This window comes from Pseudophryne corroboree, chromosome 3, assembly GCF_028390025.1.
Source record: "Pseudophryne corroboree isolate aPseCor3 chromosome 3, aPseCor3.hap2, whole genome shotgun sequence".
Lineage (NCBI taxonomy): Eukaryota > Metazoa > Chordata > Amphibia > Anura > Myobatrachidae > Pseudophryne > Pseudophryne corroboree.
Genome location: NC_086446.1, coordinates 401,624,523 through 401,650,757, shown reverse-complemented (window position 1 = coordinate 401,650,757; position 26,235 = coordinate 401,624,523). Strand labels below are relative to the sequence as shown.

At 41.1% G+C, this 26,235-nt stretch overlaps 1 protein-coding gene across 2 annotated transcripts in view; it reads left to right on the top strand.

Annotated features, from left to right (window-relative positions):
* The window catches only part of MMP24 (matrix metallopeptidase 24), a 336,545-nt gene extending 311,730 nt beyond the window's left edge, over positions 1-24,815 (top strand). The window contains exons 8-10 of one of the 2 annotated variants that reach the window (XM_063960118.1): positions 11,846-11,984; positions 16,949-17,215; positions 19,612-24,815. In XM_063960118.1, coding sequence (XP_063816188.1) covers positions 11,846-11,984; positions 16,949-17,215; positions 19,612-19,949 — 744 coding nt within the window. In that variant the 3' untranslated portion in view covers positions 19,950-24,815. The remainder of the gene's footprint in view (positions 1-11,845; positions 11,985-16,948; positions 17,216-19,611) is intronic. The other variant, XM_063960117.1, reaches the window with a different exon arrangement.
* The last annotated feature ends 1,420 nt before the right edge of the window (positions 24,816-26,235 follow it).

Below are 26,235 nucleotides of genomic sequence, written 5' to 3'. Positions count from 1 at the left end.
GGACAGCGGTGCAACAACCAGTGTTTTGTGTTCTGACTTATGCAGTATCCCCTCTCACCAGAAAAGATAGAAGGTCTCCGCCCCGTGATACAGCAATTCTTACAACAGGGTATTCTCAGACATATTGTATCACCATACTGTACTCCTGTGAACCCTGTTGCCAAAGCTGATGGCAGTATAAGATTTGTACAGAATCTCAGAGCGATCAATCAGCCAATTGTCCCAATTGCACCAATTGTTCCAGATGTAAACTCACTCATTTCTGCAATCCCTGCAGATGCTGCGTTCTTCTCTGTATTTGATTTGAAGAATGCCTTTTTTTTCAGCATACCTGTAGATTCACAGACACAATTACTTTTTGCCTTTTCTTTTGAGGGTAAACAACTTACCTGGTGCAGATTATTGACGCACCTGTTGTCTCCAGGCCACATTGAGGCCCTGGCAACCTCACCATGGTTCAGTCCTGCTACAGTATGCAGATGATCTGCTGCTCTGTAGTAAAACTGAGGAGGCCTGCCGAGAGGATGGTGTTTCATTACTAAACTGGCTTTGTGAATGTGGACACAAGGTGTCCAAAATAAAAATGCAATGGTGTAAAAAGCATGTTGATTACTTGGGTTTTGTGCTCACTCAGGGAGAGAGGAAAGTCAGTCCACAACGCATACAGTCTGTATTGGGCCTGGTCACCCCAACTACCCAGAAGGAACTACTGTCCTTCCTGGGTATGGTAAATTACTGCAGACAGTGGATATCTGATTGCTCTTATTATGATAACATTTTGAGACAAGCCACACTGAAGGACAAGCCTAAAACTGTACAATGGTCACAAGAAATGTTAACTGCATATGAAAGTTTAAAATGTATGTTGATAAAAAGTCCGGCACTTGGCCTCCCCAGTTATGTGCTACCTTTCCATCTATATGCAAGGGACAATTGTAAAACCATGGCGGGGGTGCTCACACAGTTTCATGGAGGGAAGTTGCGCCCCGTGCATTTTTTTTCCAAAGTCATGCCAGTGTCTGTGCAAGGTATGCCTGCCTGCCTCAGGGCTTTTGCAGCCTGTGCAATGGTTGCAGAAATGGCCACTACCCTCACTTTAGGCCACATCACAGTACTCCACACCACACATGATGTCCTGGCAATACTTAAAGGCTTACACACACAGTACATGTCAGCACAACGCCTTAGTGGATATGAAGTACTCCTTTTGAGTAACCCTACCCTTACCATTAAGTACACTGCTAGTTCTTCTGGCCCTGCACCCATTCTCAATGCCCTTTTAGGCTTGAAAGGTCCCGAGGATGAACCACCCGACCTACATGACTGTGCTGCTTCCATTGAAGCTGAAACTTCTCCCAGACTTGACATGTCTCCCGTTCCCATACCAGGCGCAGACGTAGTTTTTGTTGACGGCTCATGTAGTAGGCCCAATGACAATACATACCAGGCTGGCTATGCCATTGTCACCCTCCCTGATACTGTGTTGGAAACCCTACCAATACCTTATCAGTCCGCGCAAGCTGCAGAACTCATTGCACTCACTAGAGCATGTCCCTCCCTTGACAACGTCCATCTGCTCACTCAACTTCAAGCTGCTGCGACTAATGCTGATCTCTCCGACTGAACTTACCCAATTCTGCAGAAAAAATCCTAAATCAGGATTAATCTGCAAAGAGGGGAAACCCTGTATACCCCAGTCCAGTGCCCCTTTGCTCGTTGCCCAGTGCCGTGGTGTTGGTCACCGTGGTGAAGCCACAACACTCCTCCTACTAACCAATGATTTTTATGTTACTAATGCCAAATCACTTGTGGACCAGTATGTTAGCAGATGCATCACTTGCCTCAGGAACAACCCTAATAAAGCTAAACACCAGCATCTTGAATACCCCACAAAAGACTCTAGGTTACTCCCCATTTGAAATACTAATGGGCAGACCCTTTTCCTACACCCTGGGCTAAGAAACCACTAGTGGTACAGGAAGGAGATCTAGAGCTCATCAGGGAAGAGTATGTCAGGTCCCTGATAACAAAACTGAATGAAATTGAACATGAGGTTGTTTGTAAAAACCCTTTGAATCCACAGGAACCTACACACCCCTTTAAAGTCGGAGACAGAGTCGTGGTGAAGGTGCTCCCCAGGAACAAGAGCCCAGGAGACTTCACCTATGGTCCAGAGACAGAGGTCGTAGCAGTTACCCGGACAGCAGTCCTGACAGAGGAAAGTCCTACCTGGATCCATGCATCCCGAGTAAAAAAGGTTCCTAGACCAGACCTAGAGAGGGAAGCAAGTGATTCCAGTGAGGTACGAACCGGGGCAGACAGCCCTGACCTCCCACCTAGCGAAGAAAGAAGAACAGAAGAAGATGAGGAACCTGTCCCCTATCTTTATCCTGGGGACTACCTTGATAGCCCTACTGGCCCTCACTCACCACACAATATGTGAGGTTGACATCACACAAACAGATGGGGTCCCCACCTTGTGGTACAATTCCTCCAATACACACGTAGCCACATACATCCTTGATTATTTTATGTTCCCCAAAATTGCTGATGACAAATATTATATACAACAAAGGAGGAAATCAGGAATGTCTGAGACAGTATATATTTGTGTTACTGACGAATGGTACTATAGTGCAAGACAAATGTTTTATTTGTGGGACATGTATAAAAACCCAAAATACCAGCCTAAAATTGCTCCCCAAAACAAACCTTTAAAGCCCCATATTGCCACTTCTAAAGATATGGTGGCTATTACTAACCCTACCTTTGAAGACACCCTAGCTATTGAAACTGGTTTCCCTGACATTAATTTTTGGTTGGAATGGATGAAGTATAGTGCTAACAAACACAATAAAAGCAACTGTTATGTCTGTGGCAAATCTAGGCCCCACCTAGGTACAGTGCCCCTTAATATACCCCTAGAACAGGAAAATTGTTTTTTCAGCCTTTTTAATGATCACCGATGACCCCACTCCTCCCTCTAATACTCCTGTTAATCGAAAGAAAAGAGCACTCCCAGGAGGTAGCTTTGACCCCCACGTATACATTGATGCTATAGGGGTCCCAAGAGGTGTTCCAAATGAGTTCAAAGCTAGAGATGAGGTGGCTGCGGGTTTTGAGTCATTATTTCCTATAGTAACTGTAAATAAAAACGTAGCCTGGATTAATTATATATATTATAATCAACAAAGATTTGTTAATGATACCAAAGATGCTCTTAAAGGTATAGCTGAACAGCTAGAAGCCACTTCCCAAATGACATTTCAAAATAGAATGGCCCTTGACATGATCCTAGCAGAAAAAGGCGGTACATGTGTTTACATTAGTAAGGTGGAAGGCTGTTGTACATATATTCCTGACAACACTGGTCCCAATGGTAAGGTTACTTTAGCCATAAACGAGTTAGAAACCTTATCCATAGAACTTAAGAAAAATTCAGGTATTGATAACCCATGGAGCCAATATTTTGGATGGTTTGAAAATTGGAAACAGGCTCTTGTGCAAATAAGCATATTCATACTTGTAACTTTAATTCTTGTAGGCATTATAGTTTATTGTGTAATCCCCTGTGGAAAGAAACTTACCTCCAAAGGCATTGATAAGGCCCTGATGTACTATGATATAACCACCAGTCCTGTCACCTCCTCTGATAGTAAGGGACCCGACGATTATGTCCAATATCTCAAGAACTGGAGGAACAAGAAAGGAGCCTCACTCAAGAATCATGTCATATAATAATCATGATTCTAAGAGGGGATTGAAGGGTTAGCTCTTCTGTCTTTGTAAATATTACTTTTTATATGATCAATTTCCTTATAATAAGTATAGTGTAAAAGTGAATATTTCTACCTCCCTAATGAAGGGTTAAACATGCTATATGAATTGTTATGTGTTTGAATAGACACGTACGCACTCTCTACAAGATGCCTTTGTCTGTTCATATAATATAAGGCTTGTGTGTGTCTTATCTTCAAGGACAATTACATACCAGATCAAAACTGTTACTTCTGTGTGTTACTAAAATATCCTGCATGTAATGTCGTATGCTACTTCTATTTATCCAATCATATGCTTGCACATATTGTATACACCCATGTTTCTTTTCTATATAGTACTCTGTAATTTATTAAATAAACAGTGTGAATTTTTACTGCTTGTGTTGTGCATGTAACTGATAGCGTAAAGGTTTACACTCCCAGACGTCTGAGAGGCCATCACATCGAGGGTTAAAGAATATAAGGGCAGATCCTTTCAGTCACTGTTAGCCAGAGACCTTGTACGTCATTTCACCTCTCCAGGTTTCTAAAGGAACCTTGCTAACCTTCCATGTTACAATACTGATGATGTCTGTTTTCTGTGGAGTCTGAACCTGTGTCTCAGAATATCCAGGTGCATTATACAGCAGTTCGTCTGAGACTGCAGGTAAAGGAGGCGGACACGTCAAGTCCATCAGGGTTCGACGCCGATGACGAAATGACAGCGACTGGTCCAGTTTCGGATGAGCTGGGCAGGCTCCGGTAGACGGCCGGCAGACACCCGAATACACAATTTCAGGTATCAAACAATGTTTGTTTTCCTATCCTTTCCCCGCAGACGGCAGGAAATGGTATCAGTACCTCTCCAGGGTATACCCCTCGATGTATTGCCGGTCCAACAAGCTGCTGTTTTCCTGAGGCAACCTTGCTCAGGGACCCATCGAAGACATATACGGCAGCAGGGTTCTACCTTGTCCGGAGCAGGTAGGTTGTGGAACAATTGTCCTCTAGGTTACAGGATGTTTCGAATCCGGATCAATTGATACTTTGGTACGAGTCAGAATCACGATTCTGCTTTATGTTCTTTGGAGGTCTCCACGTCTGCAGTCTCGGAACCTGCATTTTCGCTTTGGGCTGTCTTAACCCGACGACCTCTGGGGCTGCGACAGTGACAGGTGAACATGAGATCCTACGGGGCAGATGGTTCAGGGGAAGGAACTTTCTGCAGGATTTCTTAAACCATTGGAGGTAAGTCCACTTTGCTTTCTCCTACTTCTGCCCCAGCTCCAAGACAGACCTTTACCGGTCTTTCCTTTAGATTTTTACCGTGCCCTTTCAGGCTTTCGATTCCACACGGGCGATATCTCTGTCGCCAGGGGATCTCAGAAGGAAAAAAAAAAAAAGCAAGCTGAAGCAGAGGCTCAGCATCCTCGGTCCAGTCTGATTTTACATCATCCTATACACACACTAAAGGTCAGACTTTCCTACCACCTGGAGGGTCCCAGGGTAGGCGCAGGTCGGTGGAAGAAGGCTTGGGCGGTTACAGACTAGATTTGGGAGTACAACCGTCTCGGGAGTCCCTCTGCAGGGGTCGGCCGATTTACGATGACAAGAGAGTCATAATGCAGGCGGCGCTCCATATGCTTCTAACCGCAAAGGGTGTTGATCCCTGTTTTTTACATATCATTTGAATCGGGACAGTTCTCAGGCCTTTGTTTTCTTTTCACGTTCCGAAGCCAGTTGGCTCGGCCAGGCCTATTCTGGCCTTAGAATCCTTTCAGTCTGTGATTGCTAGTTGAACAAGAAAGGGGAGTTTTACGCGTCCCTTGTCTTCAGGGATGCGTGTTTACTGATTTCCGTTGGGTTTCCTCATCGGGCTTTACTCAGTCGCATTACAGGATTCTCATTTTCACTGTAAGTCCTTTTCTTTCGGTCTCTCTTCCGCTCCCACAGGGTTCAGGAAGATCACAGAATAACTTTTTCAAGGGGTTGATGTTGGTTCCCTAATGGGACAATCTACTGCTACTATCCCACTCTGTACATTACGTGGCTTCTGAAGATCCGATTTATGCTCCTCATAAACGTTTTCTCAACAGGGTCCGTCGGAGGATTTTTCCTTCCTCGGTACCAGGTACTCTATTTCTTCAGTCAAGCTGCGACGCAATGAGTGGTCGCCTACATTCCCCTCTGAGCGGGGGACAACAATCTTCTTTCCAGATCAGGCCACCAGGTCAGACTCCTGGGTGAGGGAACATTCCCCGGAGTTTTGTCAGCTGGTCTGCTGTGGGCGGAGATTTCGAATCGACCTCAGGGCGTTCTGACTGACTCTTTAACCCTTTACTACTCACCGACGTGAGCTCTGGTGGCAGTAGCCGAGGATGCCCTCAGGGCTCCTGGGAGTTTCTGGTTATTCTATCCTGCCTCCTTTTCTATTTCTACCTCACTTTCGGTAACACAGGAGGAGAATATGCGTGCTAGTCCTCTCGGTGGCTCTGGTTGGGCCACCCATGACTTGAAGATACGGCTACAACTGTTGTCGGTAGAGGAGCCTTGGCTCCTACCTCGACTGGACTGTCTACTTCAACAGGGTCCTTTTCTTTGTTCAATCTTACACTGGTTTCATTTAACCGTGTGACTGTTCACGAGCCCTCAGAAGGGAGGAGTTCCCTAGTTCGGTTAGGCCTATTAGGCCCCGATTTCAGAAGTCTGTTACCTCTTCTCGCTTTTGCCACTTTTGGAAAGCTGTATGGGACATAATAAGGATAAAAGGGGGTTTTCCCCTTCTTTCAGTTACCATTCAGCCGTAATCTTTGGTTTCTCTGGGAGGTTTTTCTCCGCTGCGCTTCAAACCACATTGACCTGAATTTTCGGTCCCTGCCTTTTTCGGTTTTCTTCCAAAAGAAATTAGCCTGGCGCCCGTAAGTTCGGGCTCCCTTTCAGGGAGTACTCTATTAGCAACTCCCCCGGCTGAGCTTCGGCCTCAGCGGTCGTTTCTCCCAAAGGGCATGTCCGTTTTTCATATAAATCTGACACTAGTGTTTTTCAGTCCTCTTTGACTGTTGTCAGGGCTCGCTGACTTTCTCTACAGAGGTCTTAGGCTATTCGACGAAGGGTTTTTTCTTCTTTATTCTGTACGATGCTCCCGTACTAAATAGCCAGGGTCCCAGCATATGCTGGGCTGTTGGATACATCTGACCATCAGACAGTCTTCTTGGCGGTTGCTCGGGAGCCTCCGTTTTCCATTTCAGCGCACTTTACGTGCGTGGTGGGACCTTCGTGGGCAGCTGCCCGTGGGGTCTCCATGAATACTTTAGGTCGGGCGGCTACTTGGTCCGGCCGTCATACGTTTGTCAAATTCTACAAGTTTGACACTTTTGCGGCCTCTGCATCTCAGTTTGGCCGAGTGGTTTTACAGAACTCTCAGCGCTCTCCCACCCGTTCTGGGAGCTCTGGGACGTCCCCATTGTAACTACGCTCCAGTGGCCCCTAGTGGATGAAGGAGAAATCAGGATTTTGGTACTTACCGATAAATCCCTTTCTCCGATTCCACAGGGGCCACTGGACGCCCGCCCAGCGCTGTTCCTCCTTGTTTTTTGCTTAACGGTTTGCAGATCACCATATGACTGCTTGTTGAGTTCGGGCTAGCCGGTTGTTTGTTAGGTTCTGTTCCAGGTTTGGTTTGTGTTCTCTTGGTTTACAGGGCTTCATTAACCTCCTCTACCTTACGGTTTGTTTATTACAGCTCTCCTCGGGCACAGTTTTACGTAGACTGGCTTGGAGGGGAGATAGTAGGGGAGGAGCTAGCCACAGTGTGAGAATTTTAAAGTGCCAGCTCCCAACTACTGCCTACTATTTCCCCATTGTAACTACGCTCCAGTGGCCCCTGTGGAATCGGAGAAAGGGATTTATCGGGAAGTACCAAAATCCTGATTTTACACTAGCCAGCAACACTAGTTATGCGCGTTCATGTGCAATAACCCGTGTTACTAGCTGGTGGTGTAAAAGGGGTATAACTATGCAGAGTAAACATCTCGACCCGTGATATCTGACTCAGGTTATGCTTAAAAGCTGCTGATTGGCTGTGTACGCAGAGGTCCACCTCAAGGGAGTGTCTGTGAGTGACAAGCAGGGCAGGCACGTGTTCAGTGTAAATGGGGCTCACCCAGGAATAAGGTCTGACCCAGGTTGGAACTGTGTCCTGAAACCTGGGTAAAAACCTGTGTTTTTTTTGGTGTAAAAGTGGCGTTAGTTGCAACACAATGTGACTAGGAAGCACAAGCAGACTGTGCTGATTGATTTGATATATGACACTTGTATATTGTGTGTGACTGTATACAGAGCAGAATAGAACTTGTATTGTAAAAAAGCTACAGCTGCTACATTGCATTCAATTCATTATGGATCGCAAAAGCAAAATGTTTCTCTAATGGGCAAACCATGGGGGTAATTCAGACTTGATCGCTATGCTGTGTTTTTGCACAGAGGGCGATCAGCTCTAAACTGCGCATGCATTTGCACCGCAATGTGCAGGCATGTAGCACGGGTACAAAGAGGAACGCCGCTCAGTGAGGGGTTTGTGCGAAGGATCCATTCGTACGGGCGTTCGCAAAGAGATTGACAGGAAGAAGCCGTTTGTGGGTGGCAACTGACCGTTTTCTGGGAGTGTTTGCAGGGAGGGTTCCTGACGCCAATTCCGGTCCCGGACAGGCTGATGTGATTGCAGTGGCTGAGTAAGTCCTGGGCTACTCAGAGACTGCACAAAATCTGTTTGTACAGCTCTGCTACACATGCGTTCGCACACTTGCACAGCTAATATACACTCCCCTGTGGGCGGCGACTATCTGATCGCAGCACTGCAAAAATCGCTTGCTAGCGATTAGGTCTGAATTAGGCCCCATGTGCACTGCTGGTGTGGCAGATATAACATGTGCAGAGAGAGTTAGATTTAGGTGGGTTATTGTATCTGTGCAGGGTAAATACTGCCTGCTTTATTTTTACACTGCAAATTAGATTTCAGCTTGAACGCACCCCACCCAAATCTAACTCCCTCTGCACATGTTATATTTGCCCAGTGTTGGACTGGGGCATGAAGAGCCCACCGACAGAATGCAGTGATAGGGGCCCATGCCTAGAGGCTTTGGGCAATGGAGAGTGCATGGTCTGGGCCCCTTGATAAATATATATTGTAAATACTGCTAGGCTAGTGCATGCATGATACTGTACCAGATTAATAACAGGAATGCTCCATAGTCCTGTGCAGTATAATGTAACATATGTATGATTCAAGTGCACAATCTGGAACCTGATCCCTAGAGAAAGGGGGGGGGGGGGGGGCAGGCAGTGGTGTTTCCCCCCGTACCCCTGTGGGCCAGTCTGACCCTGTATTTGCCCCACCTGCAGTGCACATGGTTTTGTCCATTGTTATCGATGCTGAATTAGGCCCTCAGTCACACACAAATGTGTCATATTAATGAACAGTCTCTTCGTGCGTCATAGTTGCATTGCAACTGAGACACACTTTTGTCACAAAAGAAGCAAAAAAGACACCCAATGCTAGAAAAGTCTCATTCGACCTGGAGTAACAAGAGGGGCTGTTTGTCGTGAATGCAGCAAAGATGAATTAAGGACACATCTGTATGTGTCCATACACCATTCAGTCGAAAATGACTCATTTGTGGTCATGAGTCCACTTTAATAAAATCAAAATAATGTAATCTGTGCTATGAAATGTAATTGATTTCAGTTACATAACATTATTATTATTATTATTATTATTATTATTATTAAGGTGCCACAGCATCCATAGTGCTGTACAGGAATATATAATAATGCAATATTTTAAAACAGACGATACAGGTAAAAAAAAAACCCTTGGTCCTGCTCATTGTAATGCGGCATAATATGAGCTGGGGGTACTGTTATGGGGCATAATATGAAGTGGAGGCACTATAGTGTGGCATAATATGTAGTGGGGCACTGTTATGTGGCATAATATGAAGTGGGGACATTGTATGTCATAATGTAAATTGGGGGTATTGTGTTGCATAATATGTACTGAATATGTACTGAAAGCCCTGCAATAATATGAACTAAGGTACTACTATGGCTCATAAAATAAACTAGCACACTATTATGGGGCCTAAAGTGAACTACTGCAGAGAGGGGTCTATACAAGCATTGGGATAGAGGCCCCTTCAAAATGTTTCTGTGGGGCCCACAAAGTTCTGGTAATGCCCCTTCATTAGGTTATCAATGGGGATAATGAAGTCACCCATGATGAGGGAGACAAGGTCAGAGGAGAGAAAGTGGGGAGCGAGGTAGCAAAAAAGGTAAGGAAGGTGTAAGATGGACCAGTGGGACAATGTCAGAGGATGTTGCTAAGGTCAATCCCAGTTTCCTACCAGACGATAGATAAGAGCAATTTGAAGATGAACAGGTTAGGTGGTGGATAGAATAGCATTCAAAGGAGGAAAAGGACACAGAGGGATGGCTTAATATGTCCCCTGGGGGCAGAGAGAAAGAATAGCTTAATAAGTGGCGACATTTTGAGCCATGCAAGTCTCAGTGAGAAACACCCACTTTCTACACTTTTACAGTAGGGCTATTTTGGGAAGCCACGTCTCTCTGTATATACAGTTTACTCCATCACCTTCACTTTCACTGTTTTTTCCATCCACCTCCTGTCAGATATTTATATTAGGAGTTTCTTCATATAATAAAGCTTAATAATAGTTTTAATCACTTGAAATGAATTGTATGTAATGGTGGAACTTTTATTTTTTTCCTATTCCATTCTGTACTTTTAAGGTATATATTTATATAATTATACCATGTTAATATCTGTTGCTCTGGCATGTGTCACAAAGCTGTATTGTTGAGACAATTATATCCAATGTAGAAAGTGCAGCATGGTGTCCCAGGGTAATGAAATCTAGAAAGACAAAGAATGTATTTAGTAAAAGTTTAAGTAGGAGACATACGTACCTACATATATACAGTACATTTATATTATTATCATATTTTGATTGTTTTCTCTTTAACTGTTGTAGAGGAAGTGTGTTCTTATAAATAAGTGGAAATAGTTGTTGAGAGATTCCGTCAGGTTAATGGATTCTCACTCTGTAATAACCACATCACTCCCATGTCAATTCATTTGTTCCTAAAATTTGGCAAAAATGTGTATCATTTTTATTATGTGACTGTCACCATATAACATCTCGTGGGCTGGACTATGTAGAATAAGCAAAATTTATCATCTCTTTTGATTTGGTCTAACCGTGATGACATTAAGCTTTATGGAATTAACCTTATAAAATATATGCACTCAACAATACCCCTTTCCCACTGCAACCTGGCAAATTCCCGGGTCTCAACTCCATGACCCTGGTCAGGGACCCGGGACGGGTGTAGTATGATTTGAGGGTGCTTGGGATCCCGGCGCCCAGCATACCGGCGCTGGGATCCCGACCACCAGAATGCCGCCAGCGGGGCGAGCAAAAAAGAGCCCCTTGCGGGCTCGCTGTGCTGCGGGCACGTGGCTTGCTACACACTCCACGCTATTCTCCCTCCAGGGGTGTCGTGGACACCCCAAGAGGGAGAATAGTTGTCGGTATACCGGCGGTCAGGATTGCGGGGCCGGTATGCTGAGCTACAGGATCCCGACGGCCGATATAGCAAGTACCCAACCCCGGGACTTTGGCTCCTTTTCCATTGACCAAGATCCCGGGTTTTCTACATTTATCAGTGACTATTTCCCTACAGATTGTAAGAGTGCAAGTAGGGCCTTTCTACCTCTGTGTCTGTTATTAACCAGTTTTGTTCTATTACTGCTGTTTCCATTTGTAAAGCGCAACAGAATGTACTGTTAAGTAGAAGGAGAAAAAGAAGAAGAAGAAATAGTGCAGTCGTAACCTTCAAAAGAAAATGCAGCAGGGTGTTAAAGTTTTTGCGGGATGTACTAGGCTCCACAGATTGTATAAAAGACTGCTATTACAACACCAATCTTACAACGTTATTAAACAGTGTGATATACTGTATGAAAGTGTACAGTTAAGCTACATATATCTCGTTTATCTTTTACTTTCTAGGATCGCTGGTTTTGGCGGCTTCGTAATAATAAAGTACAGGAAGGATATCCAATGCAGATTGAACAGTTCTGGAAAGGACTGCCAGCTAAAATAGATGCAGCATATGAGCGTTCAGATGGGAAATTTGTGTTCTTCAAAGGTACTTACATTTCCTCTCCAGACATTACAATGGACTGTTTTTTTGTTTTTGTTTATTTGTCTTGAAAACGGTTTTATTATTCTAATAGAGATAAGTACAAAAGTAACATAGGTTTATCCACATCGAAACCAAAGGTCAAACAATAAAGAAGCATGACAGTGCTAACAGAAGGTAAGACAGATTGATGTATTAAAAAGAAAACATACAAAAATATAGAAGAACACGTAGCACAAATGTGTTTGCTACACATCGTAAACTGATGAGGAAACATACAAAATATATCATAATAAAAGAACATAGCAAAAGATATAGACAAGTGAGGGGGTGGGAGTAAAGGGGAGGGAGACATACAGGTGTGTCTCCTTGCCACATAGTACCACACACATGTAGGCAGCAAGGTCTAATCCTGAACATGTGGCCAATAACTAAATACAAGGGTTAGTCTCAATAATACAGGTTGAGTCTCCCTTATCCAAAATGCTTGGGACCAGAGGTATTTTGGATATCGGATTTTTCCGTATTTTGGAATAATTGCATACCATAATGAGATATCATGGTGATGGGACCTAAATCTAAGCACTAAATGCATTTATGTTTCATATACACCTTATACACCCAGCCTGAAGGTCATTTTAGCCAATATTTTTTATAACTTTGTGCATTAAACAAAGTGTGTGTACATTCACACAATTCATTTATGTTTCATATACACCTTATACACACAGCCTGAAGGTCATTTAATACAATATTTTTAATAACTTTGTGTATTAAACAAAGTTTGTGTACATTGAGCCATCAAAAAACAAAGGTTTCACTATCTCACTCTCACTCAAAAAAGTCCGTATTTCGGAATATTCCGTATTTCGGAATATTTGGATATGGGATACTCAACCTGTATTAAGGTTCGTATTTACTAGGTTCTTAATGCCAAAGTTAACACAAGTTTTGGATTTATCCAGATTTTTCTTATTGGCTATCCAAAACACATGACATCAAAGAGCCAATAAGATGCTGTTTTGAGATCCAGGTAAATCCGCGCAAATCCGGGTAAATCCGAACCCGCACATCTCTAGTCTTTACAGAAACCATGTAGTTGATTCAAAAAACATATATGTGTATATATATATATATATATATATATATATATATATATGTTTGCCGCTGAGAGTCTACCTTATCAATAAAGAAATGCCACTTATTATAAAATGTAATTATTCCACTGTCACTAGCCGGCAAAGTGGCTGTCCTGTCATAATACAAAAATGGGAGAAGCAGTTGTTTTACAGAACATAAAAGAGGAGCATGAATCGTCCAGTTATTTAAAATCAATTTTTTGCAGCTGTCTTAGTAGTTGTTATCAGAGGCAAAATAGTACGTTTATGTGGACCCAAAGACCAATTATCAAAATTAGAGTAGAGCATTCCCCAGGGATTATGAAAATAGAGTGGCCGAAGAAATGTGACATTTGGGGCAGTAGTCCAACTCTCTGCAACCATATGTCTCCGCTGACCCTTGGAAATATATACTTGGGGAAGAACTTTAATATGTACCTCTTAAAGCAGGGCAGAGGAGATATATCGGAAAGGTGGTGTTTAAAGAGTAGGTCAGGGCCATCAATAGATGGTGCAATACACTGCCAGATTTTAACTGTAGAATCCCAAAAACATTCAGGCCGAAACTTAAGCAGTTCTGCATACAGCAATCTGGTTTTATAGATGTTGGAGGAAACATAATACAAATGCAATCAGTATCATCGTCATGGAGCATAGGAGAAGCAAGTGTAAGAGCAAAATGTCTAAATTGTAAACATATAAAGAAATGGCTATCCAGAATATCATACTTAAAGTTTGTGTAGAAGGATTTAATCAGGCGATTCTTTGGGTTTAAGATGGCAATAGATGACACCTGGTTACCCTAGTGAAACCTCTGTGCGTATTGGGGTATGTGTGTTTGTGTCATAAGGATGGCATTACCCAGTTGAACCAGTTACTATCGTGATAATATTCATGAAGGATAATTTATGGCAATAAGATAAGATAAAATATCATATTTAATAGAAAACAATAAAAGCAGATTGTCAAAGTAGAATTCAAAATGAAAATCACAAAAAAATAGACAATAAAAGAGATGGCACTCTTTAAGAACTTAGGGGGTGACAAATAGGTTAAAAAGTCAGGGTGAGTCATACCGCAACTGGTGTGAGGGAGCTGGTGTGAAGTCTTCTTGGTGACACAGGTGGCGTACTCCAGATGGTAGATATCCATTACCAGAAACCTGAGGCAGTGGATCTGAACAGAAAGTATGCAGGGTCTGTATGAAGTCATCCGGGAACCCAAACCAACCTAGATCCTCCTATAAATGGTCGTGACGAGATCAAAAGCCATTTCTCCATCCAGGGATAAGAAGACTGCGTTGCTCAGGTTTCCGGATTACTCCAACCTTTGCTGAACAGTGGTAGGGGCCAATGCTAAAGTGGTTTGGCATGTTACCACAGGGTGAGATCAGCCCCCACGGAGACTTGGACAGCCATTAGGACCATATAACTGACTCTGTAACAGTAACAATGTATAATTGTATAAATGTATAATCATTTTCTCAAAATAATTTTATTACTTTTTTCCTTTGTCTTTTGGTTCCTGCAAATGTGTTTTTTTTCTTCTTTTTCTTCTTAGTTTACTTCCACCTGACTGTTTGCTATTCCTGTAATGTGTACCTCTACTGATTGCACACCCTGCCAGCAGCAACCTATGCAGTGCGCCCCAGATGGCTGCCTCAGATGGTTCCTCTGTAGGCAGGGTGTACTCCATGTGGATCTTTTCATACAGGTTATAGCATACTACAACACACGTGTCAGTTTTCCCATATATGCGTTTGGCCCTTGTATGGCTCATCTCCCACAATGTAACCTTCGTAGTGCACCCAACATGGCTGCCTCATCTGGTACCCTTGTGGATGGGATTAAAAATACATGGACCTGATGATTTTGTTGGGACCCTATTTTAAGTGTTAGGATGCTGCAATCACCCGATTTTGTGTCATCTTTTCAAGGGGTAGACTATGCCACCCAGGGTAATCATATGCAGTGCACCCTAGATGGCTGCCTCACCTGGTACACTGTGAGGGTGGAATACACAAACCATGGAAGTTATTACTCAAAATGCATACACCAATCCTGCATTATGCTTACTGTGTGGGTTTTCTTTTTTTATGTCTCTGCTGCTTGTCTATCGCTGTATTACTTAAATCTTCTGTAGTATGTGCATTGTTTTTGATGTCTGTAAAGCGCCTTGAGTCTTGTTGGAGAAAGAGCGTTATATAAATAAAATTATTATTATTATTGTAATTTGAATTTACTCTCTGGAACCTGAGATTAGAGGAAAGGGTGGGGCCCTCAGGCAATGTGGGCCACGGGGATTTCCTCTGTACCCCAGTGGGCCAATCCGACTCTGACGTGAGATGTCTTTCCTGTACTAAAGCAAAATCAATCTGCAGTTTCTTAAGATAGATACACACTTCCATTTCACCGGTTAATTAGTACCTCCAATGTTCCACGTCCAAACCTTTAAAGAAGCCCTTCACCTAGGTTAAAGGGAATAGAGACATAGGCAGGAAATAGAACAGTTAGAGGCATACAATATTTGAAGACATGACTATGAGCTAGATGCACCTGTCTGACACAACACGGGGAAATTAACCAGAGAAACAGAAGCAAGTGTGTACCTATCTCAAGAAACTGCAGATTGATTTGGCCTCACTACTGAATATTCAGTTAGCACTTTAATGACACAGCCAGGGGGATGCTGGGACATCACGTTGCTTCATGTGAGTGACATTGCTGTGAGTCCTAGCTGTCAAAGAGGCACAGAAAAACCTACCTTCCCAATAGTCCAGGAAGTTCCAAAAATATTTGCAAATGTACTCTCCATGAAATATAAGGAATATCCTATGTTCAATATTGAACTGTAGTGATGAATGTCACACTTATATTCTGTGTGTAGAACAATCTCACTGACCAGTTATACAGCAGATACACTGGGGGGCATTATAAGCAATCTGCATCTGTGGGCTGGACACTGGCAGCTATTTTCCTGTAGCACACTTTTTCATGTACCTGTACCAAGAGCAGGTACTGCTTGCTGTACCCAAAGGGCAACCCATTCCAACACACAGGTGTAGTCATTACTTCTGTCACCAGTGTTTCCTCTATGGCCCCTGCTTCTCTGGCTGGCTCACATTCCGGTAGGTTGCAGACTCCCTCAAGAGACATTTGATCACACACATACCAAGAGTGTCAGTATGTATGCTATAAATGTTTTGCTAGCCCACAAAATTGCTACCTCCATTTTGTGAAAATATCGGTGCACTTTGAATACATATCTTGCATTGGTGTGATTGTAGATATTGTGATAAAGCCAAATGTAATCCTTCACCAATTTGAGTATATGTCAATCAGTAAATATACTCTGAGACTCAGTATATTATATTAAAACATAGAAGTACAGTTTATTGGTGTATAAGTGATGTTAACAAAACAGCATGCAATTCAAGAGTGATATGTAATGCAAGAATCAATACTCTTCAAGGTCTGTTTGCCATTCTGTTAAGGTCTGTTAGGTCTGAGTAAATATTCCTCAAATTCTGTGTAAAACTCCTTCTCAGGTACTGAAACTGCAAGCATGTAGAAATCATTTTAACCCACTGGTAACATCAAAATATTGGTTCCTTTGCCATAAGTAACTACTGCACCTCTGCCGATTCCGCTGACATCAGAAAGATGTTAAAGTAATATTGATTAAATGCCAGTAGATTATCGAATGTGATAGTTGGGCATCTGTGGAATATGTGTAGTAACATATAATAAGGCTGTGATGTTAGATAGAAATAAGTAGAAATGTTAGCAGAATGGGCAACATGTAAACTGAAATGGGATATGTTCATTCAGTTTGTTTATATTTCCACTACAGGAGACAAATATTGGGTCTTTAAAGAAGTGACAGCAGAGCCTGGCTATCCACACAGCTTAATAGAGTTGGGTAGTTGTCTCCCACGAGAGGGTATCGACACAGCTCTGCGATGGGAACCGGTTGGCAAAACCTATTTCTTCAAGGGTGATAGATACTGGAGATACAATGAGGAGAAGAGGACAGCTGATCCTGGGTACCCTAAATCGATAACTGTTTGGAAAGGAATCCCAGAAGCACCTCAGGGAGCTTTTGTGAGCAAAGAAGGGTGTAAGTATCAAAATATCTTTATTGAGTACAAAGAAAAAGCAACTGTCATAAAGTAAGTACAAAAGTCCTTAACTATAATGACTATTTAGGAAGAAAAATGAATCTAAGACAAGTAATTTTATATTCAGACTAGTCATTTTTTCATTAAGTTTCAGTAAATTTTAATACATGTTCAAAAGTATGTGGACACTTTGTACACTGTGTGTTTGCCATTTTCCTCTCCTTGGTCAAACTTTAGCAGTAGAATGAGTCTCACTGGAGAGCTCTGTGATTTTCGCTGTGGCACTATCCTAGGATGCCTCTTGTCCAAAAAAAGGCAGTTAGTCAAATTGATGCCCTGCCAGAGCTGTCCCTGTCAACTGTAACTGCAGTTATTATTAAGTGCAAACATCTAACAGCAACAACAGCTCAACTGAGAAGCAGTAGGCCACCAAAGCTCATAACATGGAACCTAGTGCTAGGACACATAGGGAGATATTCAATTCTTTGAAAAGTCACTTGGGTGTCTGGTTTTTCCTATCTAATAGACAGGAAAAACAGACACCCAACTGACTTTTCAAACATTTGAATTCCCCCCATAGCATGTGAAAATTGTCAGTGGTCAGCTCAACAATCACTACTGAATTCCTAACTCCCTCTGAAATAAAGTCAGCACAAGAACAGTTTGTTGGATTTTCATGGCTGAGCAGTTGAACACATGCTTTCGATCACCCTGCACAATGTCAGACGTCAGCTGGAGTGGTGTAAAGTGCACTGCTTTTGGACTCTTAAACAGTGAAAATGCAGTTCCTAAAGTTACTTCAACATCTGGCAGTGTAATAGCTGAGTTTGGATTTTGTGGATGCCAGAAGAACACTTCCTGCCCAGATATATGTCATCTATAAAGTTGGAGGCAATAATGGTCTTGGGCAGTTTTTCATTGTTTTTTTTCTGGGACCAAAAATCCAATGCTACAGCATACTCCAGGACATTCTGGGATGACTTGGAGCTTTCATTTCCACTGGAATGCTTGGTCTGGCTGTGGCACAACAAGTCTCAGTCACCTCTTTAATGCAGTTTGTCTCTCTGGATACTGTCTTTCCAATTTGCTGCTTGCCTTTCTTTCTTGTCTCCTATATCAGGCTTTCACACATCATGTACAATAACTTTCTCCGTTGTCTGCTTCACATCTCTCCATCATGGACCCTTCCTTTTGTGCTCCAGCTAACACCTTTTGTAGTCCACCTCCCCCTTCACTTTCCTTGTTTTCCTCCACCCAGGCCCCAGCTTAAGGGGTCATTTACTTGCTAATGATGACACAGATAGGGAGGGGGGGGGGGTTGTTAACCCCTGCGGATTGATATCCAGCTTGTCAGCAAGGTCTCTCCTGGATGCCACAAGACCATATCACCCAAAATAAGAGCCATCCTTAATGCTGTTAATTCAAATCCCTGCAGCCATTTTCCAAAAGCTACCTGTATGTAGGGATACACTGTATAACTGCAAAGAGGAATCAACTGTGTTTCAATACCCATGATTTTGGAATGATACAAGCACCTTCAGGAGTGATGTTCAGGTGTCCACATAATTTTGACCATATAGTATGTGTGTATATCCCATGACCTACATTGGCATTAAACCATGTTCATACTGGTTTCAAATACTGTTGAGATTTAAAAATCTTCAATACTTTAAACTTAACATCTTTACACTAAGAAATAAACAATCTCATACTTAAAAAAAATAATACTTAAAGAACATTAACATTTAAAGAACTGACACTAAGAAAGTCTTATTTAAATTGTTATCAAAAGCCAACATGCAACATGAGTGTAATTAGCAACATGAGTGTAAACCAAACATTCACTACCTACATATAACATTATAAAAACCAAGGTTCTCTTTTAGCAACAATGCTTATTACCAGCGGCATATGTTATTTAGTATCGCCGGAATACTAATGAATATGCCATTAGTATAAAACACTATTTACCACTCTGGCGAAGTCCAGCGACGTCCCCCTACTTTGAGGCATCCTCCTCAAAATATACTATAACTTTCTTATGGAAAATGCCATATATATATTATTCATTTCATCAAACCTGGTATGATTTTCTGCACATATACATATGAAATATGATTTGGTTATATTGAGTTCTAAAAAAATATAGATAATTCTTAAAGGTCCCACATATGGAACGTATATATCACTGACACGTTTTTCCATTAAGGGATACAAATTTATACATTGCTCTTTACAAACATTTACTGTGAATTTTAGTAATGCATTTTATAATTTGGGTGAACTTCTTAACTACTTGTACACAGTGTGCCCGCTGCCTTTGTTATAGTCTATCACTCCTGCTACAGATTTTTATTACAAATGCCTAATATAATTATGTTGTGCTTTTTCACAGCTTACACTTATTTCTATAAAGGAAAGGAATACTGGAAATTTGATAATCAGAAGCTGTCTGTTGAGTTGGGTTATCCAAGATCAATTGTTAAAGATTGGATGGGCTGCAACCAAAAAGATGTGGACAACAGCAAAGACAGACATCTACCACATGATGATGTGGATATAATGGTTACAATAAATGATGTGCCAAGCACTGTAAACGCTATAGCAGTGGTAATCCCATGCATATTGTCCCTGTGCATCCTGGTCTTGGTATATACTATTTTTCAATTTAAAAACAAAGGTGTGCAACAAAATGTAACATACTACAAACGACCAGTGCAAGAATGGGTATGACAAGATCTGGAACACTTGTTTTCTTTTTAGTTTTTATGAGGGCTAAAAGGATACTGGGATCCAAAGTCCATTGATCAGAACGATGTACATCATTGGTGACCCCAGCTTTACCAGTAAGGAAAGACTTGACGGAATACAGAGATGGCCTTACACAACGGAGCCTCTTTCATTCTTACTGCCTCATACTTGTATCTTTTCTAGTGTGCCATTTCCTAGGCTCGTGTTGTGAGCCCCGGGTAACTTGCTTGGAATTTTATTCACAAAAAAATAAATAAGGATATAACTGGTTGAGGACTTATTTTAAAACCAGATTTATCCATTGAAGTCAAGAACTTTCAGACTTGTTTCTTATATTAATTTGAGCAGAAAGAGATCAAGCACACATTTCTCTGATAAGGCAAAGAATTGTTGCTAAGAAGCCTTTAAAACATCTGTTTTTCTGTATGGCTCGCACACTTAATTGCACAAAGAGGAACTCATCATTTTTTTCAATCCCTGCTGGTCAGAATTATTACTTATAAAAGTTGTTAAATATAGATGATTTAATTTGGCATTCTCTGCCTGTGTAAATGAATTGCTGTACAAGTTTACAAGGATGTCTTTCTCAGTTTGTAATGTCACCCGGTACCGAGAAGAGAGTACAGTATCAAGGAAATGCTCACAAAATGATGATATTTGATTAATGTTGTGCTCATGTAGAAACCTAAACAGAAAGTGAAATAAAACAAAGTTACACTAAAACGGTTTTGTTGAATGTCAGTTTAAGAGAATGGCTAAGCTTGTGTTTTGTTTTTAAGGAAGAATAGGTTTTAAATGATCCATACTAGAAAAACATATTTTACATGACAATTCACTCCCTACTGTAGGAGTATTGTTCATAATACAGTAGTCAGTGTATTATTCCTTATAGCCCATACATTTACTTAATGAATACTGTCGTGATGCTATCAGCAATCCCCAATTTTAAGTAATGACATCAGGATTTACAGTGTATACATATGTTATTTACAGTTGTTTATACATGATATTTACATCACGTGAATTATATACAGTATATGCAGGACTGTGGATTATAGGAATTTATAATGTGATTTTGTTGGGGAGGGGTATATTTTATTGTTCTATCAGTTTTAAACATTTTTTTGTGTCCCATGTTCTAATTCCACATTAATCCAGTCGATGTTTATTTACTATGTGCACAGTGAGGGTGCAATTTACTAAAGGTTGATTTTGATTAATTTAAAATCAATGAAAATTGATAAAAACCGATGTACTTCCAGGGTTATAACACACATTTATTAATTTGTAAAAATTTATATAGAACAATCACCTGTTAACAAATGTGCTGAAAACTAACCTCAATTTAGATACATTTTAATCGATTTCCAATTGCTTAAAATCAACCAAAATCGATGTTTAGTAAATTTCCTCCTAATAGAGAATTGCGAAGTGGGTAGAAAAAAAAGTATGCATATTTTCAAGTATTTAAAAATTTAATGGTGGAACTTCAGAACTATCAATGCATGTAGCACATTATCGGAGTTAGGTAAAGGAAGAAATAAGAATTCGGAAATATCGACAGATGTATAACACACATTTATTAATATTTAAAAATGTATATAACACTTAGCAAATGTGCTGAAAACTAACATCAATTTAGATTTATTTTAATCGATTTTTAATTGGTTAAAATCGACCAAAATCGATGTTTAGTAAATTTCCCCCTAATAGAGAATTGCAAAGTGGGTAGAAAAAAAAGTATGCATATTTTCAAGTATTTAAAAAATGTAATGTTGGAACTTCAGTACTATCAATGCATGTAGCCCATTATCGGAGTTAGGTAAAGGTTGAAATAAGAATTAGGAAACATCAACAGATGTATCACATTCTGCTGCTTAATTAAAGTCAATTCATAATATAGTGGAACATTCTCACAGTAATTAATGAACTGTGAATATGTGATTTTTTTTGTAAGTGAAAAATATGTAATTTTGTGTAGAACAAATAGCTCCCAACATAAAACAATCAACCAATAGTGTGTTCATTTATTGAACTAGAAGAATGAGCAATAAACTGAATTGTTGCTAAAGGCAACAGCATCTTTTTAGCAGTTTTCCTTCAATTTACCATTATATTGCTGTCACCCTGACTAGCAGAGTGATTTGGTTTCACCCCTGAGACAGCAATGCTGCAGAAATCAGATGTCATGTCTCTGGAAAGTAGTATCTGCTTTGTAAAGTATGTATCACTTTAATTGATGGAAGAGTTTAGGTGTGTACACACGGTGAGATAAATCTATAAGATTTTGACTATATAGTCAAAATCTTATGAAAAGTTAGTGCATATCTCAAGGTAGCTTGCGATACAGATTCGATCCCAAAGCGCGCTCTTGCGGGGTCGGTATCGTAAGTCTAGATAGACTGTGCAGGCAATTCAATCTTGACTATCTAGTGTACGATCTAGTACAAAGTATAGTCAAAATTGGCATTTAGTCAAAATCGTACATAGACAAAATCTCAAGCATAGATAGTCAAAATCTGTACAATCTGCGCTATCTGGGATCTGGGGGAGCTCAAGGGAAATCGCAGAGTCAAAATTGGGCATTGCAATGATCTGACCGTGTATACACACCTTAAGGTGGAGAATCGTCTTGGCCAGTAGAACTTGCCCATACAGTATATATTTAATTCCTTTGCAAAAATACAATTTAGAGGAGTTTGCAATTTGAGATACTCTTTAATTCTAGGTAACCATAAAATTGATTATATTGTTATGAGCTGAAATGAGGTGGTCCCAAAAATATGCCTCAACTGTACATATACTCATGGGGCCAATGCTACCTATACGGTTTATGTATGAAAGTGAACACACCTAAAATATAAAATGTCTCATAAATGCTAGATTTGTCAATTTAAATGTATTTTATCCATAGTACAGCCACATAAAAACTGTCATTTTTTGCAAGTTAATTAAAATGATTATAAAACTAGATTAAACATTAGTATTGTTTGATAACTTTCATGGAATCTACAGTATGTTACAACATAATCCTATTTATACAGTAGGTCCTCATTTATCAAATTGCTTTGGTATTATATAGATACAGGGTGTTTCCAAAAAGGCTAACTGAAACTTGTATGTGGAATATGCTGGGTCAACACAGGTCACTGTGCGATGTGAAAGGGGCCTTGGAGAATTCCCGGGTCACCTGACCTGGTAATTCAACCCAGGTTATAAGAAGGGTTATTCCCGGGTTGAATACCGGATCAGTGGCAGTGTGAACGGGTTCCCGGGTCGATGCGACCCGGGACCCGTTTACTACATAGGGAGAGGCGGCGCGGAGATGAGCTCATCTCCCAGTGCAGCCTCCACCCCTGCTGCTGGCTCCGCCCTCCGCTGCTATGGCAACCAGTCTGGCATAGTGCTGGGTCGGGAAGCCAACGATGAGCTCCAATGCTGGATCCCACCCGGGAAGGACCCGTTTCCAATTCCCGGTTGGGATCCGGCATTGGAGATGTGAAAGGGGCTTTATATATTACAGTAGATGTTTAGTGACAGCTGGTATGCCATGGTACACTATCCAGGAATGTGCATGGTGAGTGGAACATTATTTCCGAAGTTATGGGACAGTACGGAATGGCGGGCCTTCCCTGGCATCCATAACTAGTGGGTTCCAGGACAATTTCCAGAGACCTGCACCACTAAACAAACCAATCCTGTCTAAGGTGGAAATATTCCCGCAAACAGGGTTCGTGGCTAATCATAATAAAGGACATTCCCGCAGACCCTGCAGCACCACAAGCAATGTATGAGTACGGAAAAAAGTTTGTTACCTTTTTTTTTTTTAAACACCCTGTATATCATTCCCCATGAGAATATTAGACAGTTTATACAAATAAACTACATGGTAAAAAATTAGTTTGTTGAATTATATTTGAACTACATACTTTATTTATTTATTTCTTTTTTAAAGAAAGTTAATGACCACTTTCAGTGTTCCCTCTGTACATTAGCAATAAGATATCGAAGATGACACAGAAAAAATGTCTACATTATGCCACAACAGAACAGTAAAGTTTATTCAGGTTATGCAACCAGAGTGGCAAGCTAATCTTTCAATTGGAAAGCTTATTGGAAACTTTGAGTGTCATTTACAAAGCACAAAACAGCTGCCATACACCTCATATTGCACCAGTACCTATAGATTTCTGCAAAAAGAGCAGAGTTTTGCTATAAGGTGGATGTATTAGTGTAGGGGCAGAATTTTGTGCTAGCAATTACATAGGTCTTTGTGTTTCTTATTAAGTACAGAGTAGCTGTGCCTAGTTTTGCAAAGCAGTGCAAAGTGAGGTTTTATTTTGTGGAGTAAGATTATTGAAATGCGACAGAAGTGGAGATGGTGCACTATTAGGGCTGATCCTTTCTCTGGAAAGGGGGCCCAATCATTTCCTTTATTAAGACGGCTTGGAGGAGTTTGCTTGCTATGCTGCACTTTAAGTGGGACAACATTTGCACCTCCCAGAAGCACCTTGGCGGAGAAGCGCCCCACTTGGCTCCTTTTGCACAATGTTAAAGAACAGAAACAATAGCTTCATATATTGGCCCTCATTCCGAGTTGATCGGTCGCAAGGCGAATTTAGCAGAGTTACACACGCTAAGCCGCCGCCTACTGGGAGTGTATCTTAGCATCTTAAAATTGCGACCGATGTATTCGCAATATTGCGATCACAAACTACTTAGCAGTTTTAGAGTAGCTTCAGACTTACTCTGCCTGTGCGATCAGTTCAGTGCTTGTCGTTCCTGGTTTGACGTCACAAACACACCCAGCGTTCGCCCAACCACTCCCCCGTTTCTCCGGCCACTCCTGCGTTTTTTCCGGAAACGGTAGCGTTTTCATCCACACGCCCATAAAACGCCGTGTTTCCGCCCAGTAACACCCATTTCCTGTCAATCACATTACGATCGCCGGAGCGATGAAAAAGCCGTGAGTAAAAATACTTTCTTCATAGCAAAGATACTTGGCGCAGTCGCAGTGCGAATATTGCGCATGCGCACTAAGCGGAATTTCACTGCGATGCGATGAAAAATACCGAGCGAACGACTCGGAATGAGGGCCCTTATACACAAACATGCCACATGTGCTAACGGTAGTCCATACTCTCCTGATTAATGTAAGCTTTATTTTAGGCTAAACCCAGCAGTATTCTAGGAGTAAATCAATATGTTATTTTTTTATAAAAGGAATGAATTTAAAGTGGTCAGAAGGTGAAGTTTTGTGTGTTTACACCTTTAGCTCTTCTTATTTTTTTTTTTCAAACTTGGTTGTACTTTTTGGTTTTTAGCTTTCTGTAGCGTCTCCCAAGATTGGAGAGTAGATGTACACCTTGGACAGTGCTAGGGAGACCATCTAGATACAGTGGTGCAGTACCAATGCTACAGCATACCTTTGACAAGTTCAAATACTGTATACGGCAATAAAATATCCCACAATCAAAGGAGTGAGCTTAAAGTACTGAATTTTACACGTCTTTATTTATCATTTGGTAATGGAGACAGTGCAATGTCAAAGAAAGGATAGGCTAGCAACCATATACAAAATAGAAGTAAAACTAAGAGAGGGGAACTACTATGATAGTGTTCAGATTTATAGATTTTATACCTTTGAGGATAGGAGAACACATACTTAATTCCCACTTTCTATGCTGGTCTCCAGTGTTCATGTACAGTACATCATATCAAAATGTACAGCCAAGCGAGTGAAATACGCATAAAGAAACATTGCTGCTTAGCTCAAGACATTTACCAGCATTAAGATTTTATTTAAAAGGTTCCACATATGGTCATTTTGTAAATGTGGTCTAACTCATAATATTAGAGATGTGGGGTTTGGTTTCCTGAAATATAAACACACCTGAACTTAGGGGTTCCAAGTCTCAGTTCGAAATCAGTTTGGGGTTTCCAGTGGAATGGAGTTTCGGCTCAGGTCTGTTGTCAAGTCGGAGCTTGAATTTAAAAACCAAACTTGGGTTTTGGATTGCATGTAAACAGGTCCACATTTCATGATTTTAGCAGTTCTTGACAATTTTTATAATTTTTTTGTTTTAGGTCAATGTTTATCGATTTTAAAGGAAACCAAACCCAAACCAATAACCGAATCTGAACCTAAACACTTGAGGGTGGTTTTGTCAAAACCAACACACGATTATGGATTAGAACCAAAACACAGGGGTCCGCGCATATCTCTACATAATACCAAATATTGTATGGAGGACATTTAAGAAAAGGG